The sequence below is a fragment of the Nomascus leucogenys genome, chromosome 12 (assembly GCF_006542625.1).
Source record: "Nomascus leucogenys isolate Asia chromosome 12, Asia_NLE_v1, whole genome shotgun sequence".
Classification (NCBI taxonomy): Eukaryota; Metazoa; Chordata; class Mammalia; order Primates; family Hylobatidae; genus Nomascus; species Nomascus leucogenys.
The window spans coordinates 28051880-28064947 of NC_044392.1; the positions used below are offsets into that span (position 1 = coordinate 28051880).

General features: G+C 39.7%; 1 protein-coding gene across 1 annotated transcript in view; it reads right to left on the reverse strand.

Moving 5' to 3' along the window:
- KLHL20 (kelch like family member 20) overlaps positions 1 to 11614 on the reverse strand; it is a 67787-nt gene extending 56173 nt beyond the window's left edge. Inside the window, exons 1-2 of the mRNA XM_030823962.1 lie at positions 11452 to 11614; positions 10457 to 10520 (exon numbers count right to left, since the gene is read on the reverse strand). Of these exons, the coding sequence (XP_030679822.1) occupies positions 10457 to 10479 (23 nt within the window). The 5' untranslated portion in view covers positions 10480 to 10520; positions 11452 to 11614. The remainder of the gene's footprint in view (positions 1 to 10456; positions 10521 to 11451) is intronic.
- Positions 11615 to 13068: the final 1454 nt, after the last annotated feature.

The window sequence follows — 13068 nt, forward strand, 5'->3', positions numbered from 1 at the left end:
CAGTTTTCTGCTCTGTTTTTTCCCCATCTTTGTGGTTTTATCTACCTTTGGTCTTTGATGATGGTGACGTACAGATGGGGTTTTGGTGTGGATGTCCTTTCTTTTTGTTAGTTTTCCTTCTAACACTCAGGACCCTCAGCTGCAGGTCTGTTGGAGTTTGCTGGAGGTCCACTCCAGACCCTGTTTGCCTGGGTATCAGCAGTGGAGGCTGTAGAACAGCGGATATTGGTGAATAGCAAATGCTGCTGCCTGATCGTTCCTCTGGAAGTTTTGTCTCAGAGGAGTACCCGGCCTTGTGAGGTGTCAGTGTGCCCCTACTGGGGGGTGCCTCCCAGTTAGGCTACTCGGGGGTCAGGGACCCACTTGAGGAGGCAGTCTGTCTGTTTTCAGATCTCAAGCTGCGTGCTGGGAGAACCACTACTCTCTTCAAAGCTGTCAGACAGGGACATTTAAGTGTGCAGAGGTTTCTGCTGCCTTTTGTTTGGCTATGCCCTGCCCCCAGAGGTGGAGTCTACTGAGGCAGGCAGGCCTCCTTGAGCTGCAGTGGGCTCCACCCAGTTTGAGTTTCCCAGCTGCTTTGTTTACCTACACAAGCCTGGACAATGGCAGGTGCCCTTCCCCCAGCCTCACTGCCACTTTGCAGTTTGATCTCAGACTGCTGTGCTAGCAATGAGCGAGGCTCTGTGGGCGTAGGACCCTCTGAGCCAGGCGTGGGATATAATCTCCTGGTGTGCCGTTTGCTAATACTGTTGGAAAGGCACAGTATTAAGGTGGGAGTGACCTGATTTTCCAGGTGCCATCTGTCACCTCTTTCCTTGGCTAGGAAAAGGAATTCCCTGACCCCTTGTGCTTCCTGGGTGAGGCCATGCCTCACCCTGCTTCAGCTCACGCTCAGTACACTGCACCCACTGTCCTGCATCCACTGTCTGACAATCCCCAGTGAGATGAACCTGGTACCTCAGTTGGAAATGCAGAAATCATTTGTCTTCTGCGTCGCTCATGCTGGGAGCTGTAGACTGGAGCTGTTCCTATTCGGCCATCTTGGCTCCCCATTTTTGGTTTTTAAACAAAGGCTTTAGAGAAGCATGATGGCTGGAGCTAGTATACATAAAACTGTAGAAGTCTGTAAGTTGGGCATTTCCTGTACATTTAAGTATGTGTTGTTTAAACTTGTGTTAAAGGACATATTCTTTAGAAGGTGCAATAATTATTTTCCTCTAAAATGGGGTCTGGACAAAAAGGTGGTGGGGTATCTGTAAATTGCTCAAATTTGATGAACACTGCCTTACAGGATCACAGTATATATGTATGTGTCTATAAATTTTACAAGTTGGTGTTCTTCACAAGTCCTTAAATATGAAAACTGCCCCTTCTTGCTTGTGTGGAGATCTAGATATGGAATAGAATGGATCATCGGATCATCTAGCATAAATGCCCTCCTTTTACATATGAAGAAACTAGTTTGGTTATGTGACTTACTCAAAATCATGAAGCTTTCAGTAGCAGAGCAGGCCTCTGGATGCTTTAGGGTAAACCACGCATCTCCTGAGGTACTGTGAATATTTAATAACTGTAATTCACGTGAGTGCTGGGAGGCAAGGAGAGGGAAGAGTTTCTAGGATGATTTAGCAATTCAAAATGAGGTTTTGTTTTGTTTTTTCTTATGGATTATCCAAATTTCTGTACAACTATTTTTAAAAGCCCAAGAAACTCACCAAATGCAGATTTTTTTTTTTTAGACTCAGTCATCATGAAAAACTTCACCAGTGAAATATCAAGAAGAGTCAAATAATTTGGTAAAAGAAGCCTATAAAATGCATTTCATATTTAAGGGAATGAGCATAACAAAGTGAACTTATGTCATCCCTTTTCTAGCTAAAATTAACTGGGATGGTCTAAGAAATTTTCAGAATTACCTTTAAGTACTTATAAAATACTTAAAATACTTCTATTATCTTTAAAAAGTCATTCCAGATAATATATAAGATACAAATTTGTATCTTTTCTTTGCGACAGGGTCTTGCTCTGTCACCCAGGCTGGAATACAGCGGTTTGATCATGGCTGACTGCAGCCTCAACCTCCTAGGCTCAACTGATCCTCCCACCTCACCTCCCACCTCAACTGATCCTCCCACCCCTCCCCCTAAGTAGCTGGGACTACAGGTGTGAGCCACCATGCCTGGCTTGAAAATTTGTATCTTATATTCATATTTCATATGTAGAAATTCAGGTGCTAAATTACTAGGTAAAAGTCACAAATTACTGACAAATAATTAGAAATAAGATATTTGGATTTTTATATCATCACATTATATAAACATGCAGAGAAAAGACAATCTATGCTTCTTAATTATTCTTTTAACAAATATTTACTAATTGCTTTTAATGTACACAAATCATTTTGCTATAGACTGTGGAAAATTCAAAGTAATATAAAGAAGCAATCTCTAGAGGAGGAGATACATGAATAACCAGTAAGAGGGCAACCAGGACAAAAGATGTGGTTCAAACATAAGAATTTTTGGAGGAGGCTGAGCCTAGTGGCTCATGCCTGTAATCCCAGCACTTTTGGGAGGTTGAGGCGGGGGGATCCCTTAAGCCCAGGAGTTTGAGACATGCCTAGGCAACATAGTGAGGCCCCATCTCTAAAAAAAAAAAAAAAAAAAAAAAAAAATCCCCAAAACATACATATAATGTATATGTATGTGTATATATATATAAAATAATTTTTGGAGGTGATACATATGTTTAGAACCTTGATTGTGGTGATATCATGGGTGTATACATATGCCCAAACTCATCAAAATGTATACATAAAATATGTACAGTTTTTTGTATATCAATTATACCTCAATAAAGCTTAAAAGTCATTCAGAAAGGCAAAATCTATGAAGTATATGTTTAACATCATTCAGAAAGATTCTGGATCTCACAGGTATAGCCTATCAGGTTACTACAAAGGTTGCTGTTGTAAAGTAGGAATATTACACTGGGTTTTCCCAGAGCTTAAGTGAAATATCCATGCTCCAGATCGTTATATTTCTGTTTCTGATTCTAAACTCATTAAGCAGTCCTCTGATGGAAAATTCTTCCAAAAGTACCATGCTACTTAAAAGGGGGATGACTCAAGCATTCTGATCACTGAGTTTTAGGTCAGCCTCATGTGAGTCTCTCTCAGATACTAATCATCTACAACTACTGAGACAGTCTAATATCTAGTCTGCAAAGGACAGCATCCCTATCAGTCTGCTACTTCCAAAGCTGTAGCACTGACGGGAACTACAGTATAATAAAACACTAAGGTGTAAAAGGAGTCTCCTGAGAAGGACAGAAAAAGCTATAAGGACATTCTAGGAAGAAGAAATTGCATGTGCATTGCAAAGATATAGCACAAAAATAAAAAACATGGTTCTTCTTTTCTCCAACAACAACCAATTTTTCCAAAATACTTACACATCTGGTAAAAACATCACTGTTTATGCTTGGCAATTTTAAAGACCAAAACACAAAGCTGAGCAGTTAAAGAATAATTTTTACCATCCACATAAACAATCAAGAATGCTTTTAACCACAGAGCTAAAATGGTGCCTTGTACACAGTAGATGCTGAAAGAATAAATCACATGATTAACAGTGGTACAATCAAGCTTCTTTTTAAAAAAAGTAACAATTAAAGACAGAAGACCAATTCAAAAATTCCTGGAATACTGACACTGCATGCTGAAAGTAAAGTGTTATTGTCACAACCTTAGTTACATACATAAAGATGCTACTGTTGAACTGAGATATAAACAATTTTTTATTTCACCTAAGTACAATGTGGGTAAACTAAGCTAATGTCTCCGTTTTTCTTTTAAATGTACCATAGTGCCAGGCGCGGTGGCTCACACCTGTAATCCCAGCACTTTGGGAGGCAGAGGTGGCTGGATCACCTGAGGTCAGAAGTTCGAGACCAGCCTGGCCAACATGGTGAGGCTCCATCTCTACTAAAAATACAAAAATTAGCTGGATGTGGTGGCGCATGCCTGTAATCCCAGCTACTTGGGAGGCTGAGGCAGGAGAATTGCTTGAACCCGGGAGGTGGAGGTTGCAGTGAACCAAGATTGCGCCACTGCACTACTCCAGCCTGGGCAACAAAAGCGAAACTCCATGTCAAAAAAAAAAATATATGCTCTTATTACTGCATTAGTATAGTAGAATCTTTTTTTCTTTTTTTTAGAAATAAGGTATTGCTCTGTCACTGAGGATGAAGTGCAGTGGTATGATCATAGCTCACTGCAGCCTCAAACTCCTGGCTGAAGCAATCCTCTCACCTCAGCCTCCTGAGTAGTTAGGCTCTCAGTGCATGCTACCATGCCTGGCTTAATTTTAATTTTTTTTGTAGAGACAAAGACTCTCTCTGTTTCACAGGCTGGTCTAGAACTCCTGGGCTCAAGTGATCCTCCTGCCTCAGCCTCCCAAAGTGCTGGGATCACAAGTGTAGGCCACTGTGCCCCCAGCCATTGGTGTCCGTCCATGTAATTTTCACTTCAGGAAATATCATTCATCTTTTGCCTTTTTTTCTCAACCATTTAAGAATGTAAAAACTAGCTGGGCATGGTGGCTCACAGCTTTAATCCCAGCACTTTGGCAGGTTGAGGCAGGAGGATTGTTTGAGCTCAGGAGTTTGAGACCAGCCTGGGCAACAAAATGAGATTCCATCTCTACAAAAAAATTTAACAATTAGCCAGGTGTGGTGACATGTGTGACAGGTGCTTCTTGAATAGCTTGCAGAACCATAAACCAAGATAAACCTCTTTTCTTTATAAATTACCAAGTCTCAGGTACTTCTTTATTGCAATGCAAAATGGACTAATACACTATCTAAATGAACATTTCACCTTTCCTACTTCAAAAATTTTGTTTTACTTTGAAAATTAACAACTTGACCTTAAAAAAGATTCAGTGGCACTGATCCTCATTTATAGTCCTAAATATACTTGAATAGAGACAGCTGGAGATTTGAGTATATAAACCCTCAAAACAGAAATAACATCTCAAATTGCCAGTTCTGCTTACTAGAAGGGGTCCCAATAGGTACTATAGTCCATACCTGATTCCACACCAGAAAGCCAAGCTATTAACCTCTTTATTTGAAACTTGGTTGTGAATGTTTTAGTCCCAAGACATCTCATCACTGCTTATTGGATAAAATGAGCATAAGCCTTGGGTGCCTTGGTCCAGTGATCGAGACCAAGATGGAGCAGGAAGGGTAAATCCTCATGCAAGCATGCTAGTTTCCCTTTATATCACGATAGCAAAAGCCTTCCTAGAATACCCCTCAACAACTACTGCTGCCATCTCATTGGTAGCACTGTGTCACACAGCCCTTCCCATATGCAGGGACAACTAAGAAATCAAGCAGAATATTTAATTTTCTAGTGTCTATAGTAGATGGAAGAAAGGAAAAGATGTGCAAGCTAACCTACAGTGCATGCTACACTAGGGAATAGTCAAATCAAGCAAGTATATGTTTTACCACTATTTTTAAGCATACACTTTAGACTGAGTAGAACAAATTGAAAATTTCAAAGATACGAGATTGGAAATTTTGTCTTCTGAAATTGAACTCAAGGAGTAGCTCAGCTATCCTTCAATGTGAGTAAAAAACTATCAATAAAAACTCTAGATACTGTTAAATAAAATAAGACCCAAAGCATGTAAAGCTTCTTACTCATTTTAGAGACTTTATGGGGTCTTCCTGCTAGGCCCCATCGTAAACACCCCTGGTACTCACTACAGTTCTGTCCTCAGCATTCTCCTTTTCTGTTCTACCATCACTTATGCCTACAGCTTGAAGAACCTTCTTAGTATTGATGACTCACATTTTTAAATTTCTAGCCCAAATCTCTCTTCCGCCCCAGAGTCATATTCCAGTCACATGCTGGATATCTCCATCTGGCTGTTTCCTAAACACAATCATCTTAAAGTATATGAAACAGAATCTATTCTTGGCTTACTGAAACCTGTTCCTCTTCCTGTATTTTTCTTTTTAATCTTATCATGGCAGCACCTAGTTTCCTAAGTTTGGAGTCATTTATAACACTACCTTTTTCTCACTCCATGTTCACCAAATCCTTTTGATTTTACTATTATACAAGCTCTCAATTCCATCCTCTTCTCTCAACCCTCACTGCCATAGATATACTTCAGGTTCTCATCATCTTTCATCTAAACTACCACAACTACTTTAAATTCATTTCCTTGCCATAATTTCTTCCCTCTTTCCAATCCATCTCCTATGTGCCTAGAAATCAGCTCAAAGAACAAACGATGTGTATAATAATGTCCATTGGCTCTTAAATACCTAAAGGATAAAGTTCGAATTCTTTCCCATGGTTGTAGCCTCAATTTCCATGTTTTCTACTTCCCCTTCTTCCCCAAAATACCCTATACTCCACATATACTCACTGTTCCATGCATGTCAGACAATTCTGGGTCTTGGTACTCTTTCTTATCTTTTTGTTTTTGCACAAGCTGTTCCTTCCTTTTATGGTGTTCTTAATTAACTCCCTTCTTTAGAAGTAAATTCTTATTCTTACTAGAAGATCCAGCTCAAATATTATCATCTCTGTGATGCTTCCTCATCTCCACAGAGCAGTTCCCTCCTCTTAAGTTTACATCTCTATTAAAATTCTGTTAACATTGTTTGTTAATTAATTAATTAATTAATTATATTTTAGAGATGAAGTCTTGCCCTGTCATCCGGGCTGGAGTGCAGTGGCGCAACCATAGCTCACTGCAGCCTCAAACACCTAGGCTTAAGTGATCTTCCTGCCTCCTCCATCTCCCAAAGTGCTGGGATTACAGGTATGAGTCACTGCACCAGGCCAATATTGTATCATGATATCTGTTTTCATCACTTGATCTGTATCACACAATATACAGGAATAGAGCAGTATCTCATAAAGGTTTGATATATGAATAAACCAATTTCTACAATCAAGCTCAGTTTTCTATTTATATATTTAAGGAAAGTTAGAAGAATTACAAAATATTTGGTATCTCTTAATAAAATGAATGATTAAAAATTAATATCTTGGGAAACAAACATATTGTTGGTAAAGACTATGGATAGGTGTAACTCTAAGGGCAAAAATTTGTCAATGTCCACCAAAATTAAAAAATGTACATAATCTTTAGACAATTCTAAATCTAAGAACTTTTTCTTTTTTTTTGAGATAGATTCTTATGCTTTCGTCAGGCTGGAGTGCAGTGGCGTGATTTTGGCTCACTGCAACCTCCGCTTGCTGGGTTCAAGTGATTCTCCTGCCTCAGCCTCCCGACTGGGACTGTAGCTGGGACTACAGGCATGCACCACCACGCCCAGCTAATTTTTGTATTTTTAGTAGAGAAGGGGTTTCACCATCTTGGCCAGGATGGTCTCAATCTCTTGACCTTGTGATCCACCTGCCTCGGCCTCCCAAAGTGCTGGGATTACAGGCATGAGCCACTGTGCCCAGCCAGGACTTATTCTGTACTTACACATCCGGGCAAAAACCACCTACAAGGATATTCATTGCAGACAGAACTGGTTGTAACAGCAAAACAGTTGAAATAAATCTCTCTCAAATGGGACTGGTTAACTAAGGTGCATATAGACAATGGAATACTACATAACTATTAAAAGGAATAAGGTAAATCTGTATGCATTTGTTACAATTTACAAAATAATTTTTCAAGTGAATAAAGATACAGAAGAACATGCATGATATGCTGACATTAGTGTCTTTTCAAATGCATTTTATTTTCTTATTTTTATTTATTTATTTAAGAGATGGGGTCTCTCTCTGTTACCCGGGCAGGAGTGCAGTGGCATGATCACCACAGCCTCAAACTCCTGGGCTCAAGCAATCCTCCTGCTTCAGCCTCCTAAGTAGCTGGGAATACAAGTGTGAACCACTATGCCCTGCAACATTTGTGTCTTTTTTTTTTTTTTTTTTTTTGAGACACTGTCGTGTTCTGTTGCCGCGGTTGGGGTTCAATGGTATGATCATGGCTTACTGCAATCTCTGCCTCCCAGACTCAAGTGACCCTCTCACCTCAGCCTCCTGAGTAGCTAGAACTTCAGGCATCTGCCACAACACTTGGCTAAATTTTTCTTCTTTCCTTTTTGTAGAGATGGGGTTTTGTCATGTTGCCCAGGCTGGTCTTGAACTCTTGGGCTCAAGGGATCAGCCCACCTCAGCCTCCCAAAGTGCTGGGATTACAGGTGTGAGCCACTGTGCCTAGCCATCTTCTCTTTTTAAAAGTTACTAATGTTAGCCAGGTGTGGTGGCTCACGCCTGTAATCCCAACACTTTGGGAGGCCTGAGGCAGGCGGATTGCTTGAGCCCAGGAGTTTGAGACCAACCTGGGCAACATGGCAAAACCCTGTATCTACAAAATAAAAATTTAAAAAATGAAAAGAGAAGACATTTTATATACATTTCTGTATGAACTACAATACCTCTAAAAGAATGCATAAGAAACTGCTTACAGTGGTTGCCTTTGGGAACTGGGGTCAGCAATGGAAGAGTTAACTTTTCACTGAATATCCTATTGTATCTTTTAAATTTTGCATTGTGCTATGCAAATGATAGTACAAAAATAAATGATGTAATGAAACTTTACTAATAAAATGCCAATTGATTTCATAAAACTTTATAATCAAAAATTAGAATACCTTTAACAATAATTTTCAGTCTCATTCATAGATTTTTTTTGTTTTTTGGAGGGGGAAAGTCTGCAGAAACTGTTTGGTCCTATTCAAACAATTATTCAGTAATCATTAGGTGCTAGTGATGCAAATATAGGAAGACATGAGACTAAAAGAGCTCACAATCTAGTAGACAGAATGAACATGTATTCAAATAGTCTCAATATAAAAAGTTACTTCTCAAAGCTTCTTTAATAGCAACTGAGTATAAACCCAGCATTACAGAGACTGCCTTCTGGGTTAAATCAGCAAAAATGACAGCCCAATAAAAAAAGGATAGGGAAGTGTGACCATGATTGAATGTAGGAAGCAGGTGAAAGTAAGACCAGAGACCAATGTGAGTAGGCTAGGCTCTGGCCAAGTGACAGTGATGAAGAAAGAGCTGTAGCTTAACAATTAACGACACTAGAATTATCCAGCATGATTCTGAATAGCTGACAGTATTATGTAATAAAGCAAGAAAAAAGGAGCAGGTATGAGTGATTAAGCAAATATTTTATATAGACTACTGATAAACCAAAAACATTCCCACACTCTGCTATTCTTTTAAAAAATAATAAGCTCTTATTTTAGCAATTACATAACATGACATTTTATGGTAGCTGGAGATGAGACACAATCAGTGGGTTTTGCAATAATGTTAGAAATGAAGTGATGAAGCGTTTAATATTATGTTGTTAATTTTTTTCATGTACATTGTGGTAAAATATTATTCCTACTACAGAGTAAAATATAAATAAGATAATGATATTTTTCATCTTGGTAACATCTTTTCATCTGGAGATCTTAAAGCATTTGCAAATGTCCAATAATCCCCAATACCCTGATCAGATACACTAAAGAAGTAAACTGGGGTACAGAGAAGGTGAACAGCTCAAGGTCAATGGATAAACCAATAACAGATTTGGATAAAGATATACATTCTGGTTCTTGCTCCAAGTTCTGAGTTATAAGTCATATTCCCATTATAAAATGTTTCTTTTCTTAAAAGAACTGCAAAAGTTGTTTATCTTTGATGTTAAATAACAAGTGATTAAATAGAGTCAATAAATAGAAAACAAATGTAAAAACCAAAGAAATAGAACTGGGATGATTTTGTATCATAAAGATTCTAGTCTCATTTGTTAGAACAGAATGAGAAAAAACATTATTAAATTCTAGGGTTGGGAGGGCCTATTTAATTGTCTATATTTTCCCAGACATTGTTCTATTTTTCTATGGACTAAGTTATTATGTCTAATACCTATTTTAGTCCTTATAGATCTTCCCTGCAATGCAGCTATTTTAATTAACAGAACAAATGTATTATTGAACATCAAGGAAATAACCAAAACCATAATTAGGCATGCAGTACAGTATATTATAAATAATTATGATTCTTACATGGGAACAGAATCCTCTACATTTTATAGGGAACTGAAGATTATAGTCGACATAGTATTATAATGAACTTAATGATTATTTACTGTAACAAAAAAACCATGAAAAAAGGAAAATGTGTTTAGCAGTACAATCCACAGCACTTTTCAGAAACTTAACTTCTATATTTTATTCTATTAAAAAGCTATTAATTCTTAATATTACTTTTGATTTATTGTAGAACAAGATTCATTAGCTCCAAGCAGAATTTAGTAAGATTGAAACTCTTTTTTAAAAATTTAAATTATTACATGCTGAATTTTAATCAGTGAAACCAAAGGTTTTCTTCCTAAATGCCTACCTGCGCATTGGCTTTCCTTCCATGCACCATGAAAAGTACCCTTCACCACACTCTAAAGCCGAACCTAAGACAACAGAAAGGCAGGGACTTAATAAAAGCTATTTCTGATCTTTACAGTAACAATCTTTATATAATCATTTCACTCATTTCGTCAGTTATCAAGAGTTTCATATCTTATTATACCACAGGCCTTCTGCAGATGCACAATAACTTAATCTAGTACATTTAAGATTACCATCCTTACTCTGCATGCTAAAACGATTAAAGGTGAGGGAAAGTATGCTAAATAGTCCCGACTGTTAGGTCAGTCTTATTTCTCTTCAAAAAGTGCTTGGAGATATTTAACTGTGATCTCGCCATCAAGTATATTTACAGAGCAAGCACCAGATACCCACAGCAGTACTAACCTGATAGATCACATAGGGTACACGCTGCTTTAACAACGAATCTGAAGACTGTTAACTTGTCCCGAAGTGACAGGAGGAGGAGGCGTTGGCATTTGCCTTTACAAACAACTCCGCTTCCGACAGCCCAGGGAGCTTGAACAGGGCAGGGAAAGTATGGCTCCAGACTAACACTCTTTACAAGCATTTCCTTCAGTCCCCGAAACAATGTTCACTACCCACGTAGCAGAATTTCGCCAGGTCCCGAGGGTTAAATGGGGGCGCACAGTACTTTCTTCCTTCCCTGAATTCCAAACACTGTCTGGGGAAGCTGTCCAAGGTGGGGAACCCCAGCACCACCAGGCAGGACACAGCCTGGGGCCTCCTCTGGCTCCCGAAATAGGCTGTCAGCCAGCGAGAGCGCACTCTGGCGCTCCGCGAGGCCCGGCCCCAGCGCCCCAACAGTCTCTTCTCGGCGCCGACTGACTGGCGACCGACGAAGCACAGCCCTGACCCCATGGGGCAGCTCAGCAACTTGGGACCACATATTTGCGAAGCGAGCCCTGGGGCGCTGTCCGCTGTCTCCTGCTGTAAGGTGACTGGCTCACTTACCGGCTCTCACACTTTCTTCTCTGCCGCAGCCTCCGTCTACTCCGCCCTCCACTCTTCTCTGCCTCCTCCTCCACCGCCGCTAGCGCAAGCAGGATGCCGCTCTTAGAGCTATTTCCTTTCCCTTCACCGGCCCATATCAGAAGCAGGAAGTAGTCCTCTTCTTAAATCGTTCCCGCAGGAACCCACATAATCCGCCAAGGGGTTCCGGCGCGGCTCCGGAAGTAGTCGTGCCCTTTGCTGGGGCATTCAGGTAACCTCAAAGGCTGTTTATCCTCGTGGTGGTTCCTTGTATCCCAAGAGTAACCATTTTTAGAGTTCACTGCGGAACTGGCAGTATTTGAATACTGAAGCCTCCTCTTTTCTTCTTTGTTTTCGCCAGCAAAGGCAGTAAAGGGTAGTCACAGAAAGCTAAGAATTTGTATTTCTTTTTAGTTGGTGGGTCTCCTTTTGGCACAATGTTCCTAATTGTGGATTGAATTATTGCATGCACACATGGGTTGGCATGTATCTGTCAGGCCTCTACTATGTGCAAGGTGCAGAAGTTACATAGACAGACCAGAAATAGACCTTATCCTCCAGATTTCCCACGGTCGAACTTTCAAGACATCAGGATTTTATCCAGGCTCTAAGGCTGTGTTAGTTTGCCTTTCTACTTAGTATTCACCACCAGACACTTCACCAAACACATCTTCTGTGGATTCACTTTAATGTTAGGGAGGGAAGAGTATATTTTCTTAAAAAAAATTTTTTTTCAGTAGCAAGCAGAGCCAAAAAAGTATATTTTTTAAGTTATCTTTTCCTCCAGATTTTCCTATAGCACACAGCCACCTGTGTATTTTTTACTTTATATTAATTTTTACTGTATATTAATATCTAGAAAACAAGTGATACAAGTGTAAGGTGGGGATTACAATTTCAGGAATGTCAGAGAAAGACTGTTGCTGATTTCCTGATAAGTATACTAGGCTAAGTATTAACCAGATTTTCTTTAGCTGGTCTTTATGTAGAATCTACACTGGTGTGTCCAGTTGTTTCTGAGGGGAAAGGATACCTCTTGTTAATTAGCTTGTAGTGGAAAATGCATGGCCTTTAGATCCAGATGTAGTGACCCAGTGGATTCTTCTTGCCTGCTGCCCGGATACAGATGATTTATCGAGGTATAGGGATTGCAATGGAGAAAGAGTTTTACACAACATCGAGTGGAAAAATGGAAGAAGTTTTATTATTACTCAAATCAGTTATATTATTACTCAAATCGGCCTCCTAGAGCATTTGGGGGCTAGGTTTCTTTTCAAAGGTAGTTTGGGGAAAGGGGTAAGGGTGGCTAGGCAATGGGTGCTTGCTGCTGACTGGTTGGGGGTGCAGTCATAGGGGTATGGGAGATGGTCCTCCTGCCTACTGAGTCGTTTCTGGGTGGAACCACAGGGACAGTTGGTAGGTCCAGGTGGAGCCATCAGTAGTCAAACATGCAAAAAACTTAAAAATATACCCCAAAAGGCCAATCCTAGATTCTACAATAGTGATGTTATCTGCAGGAGTAATTGGGGAAGTTGCATATCTTGTGACCTCTGGAATAATGGCTGGCAATCACTTATGTCTACACTTAACAGAATTCAG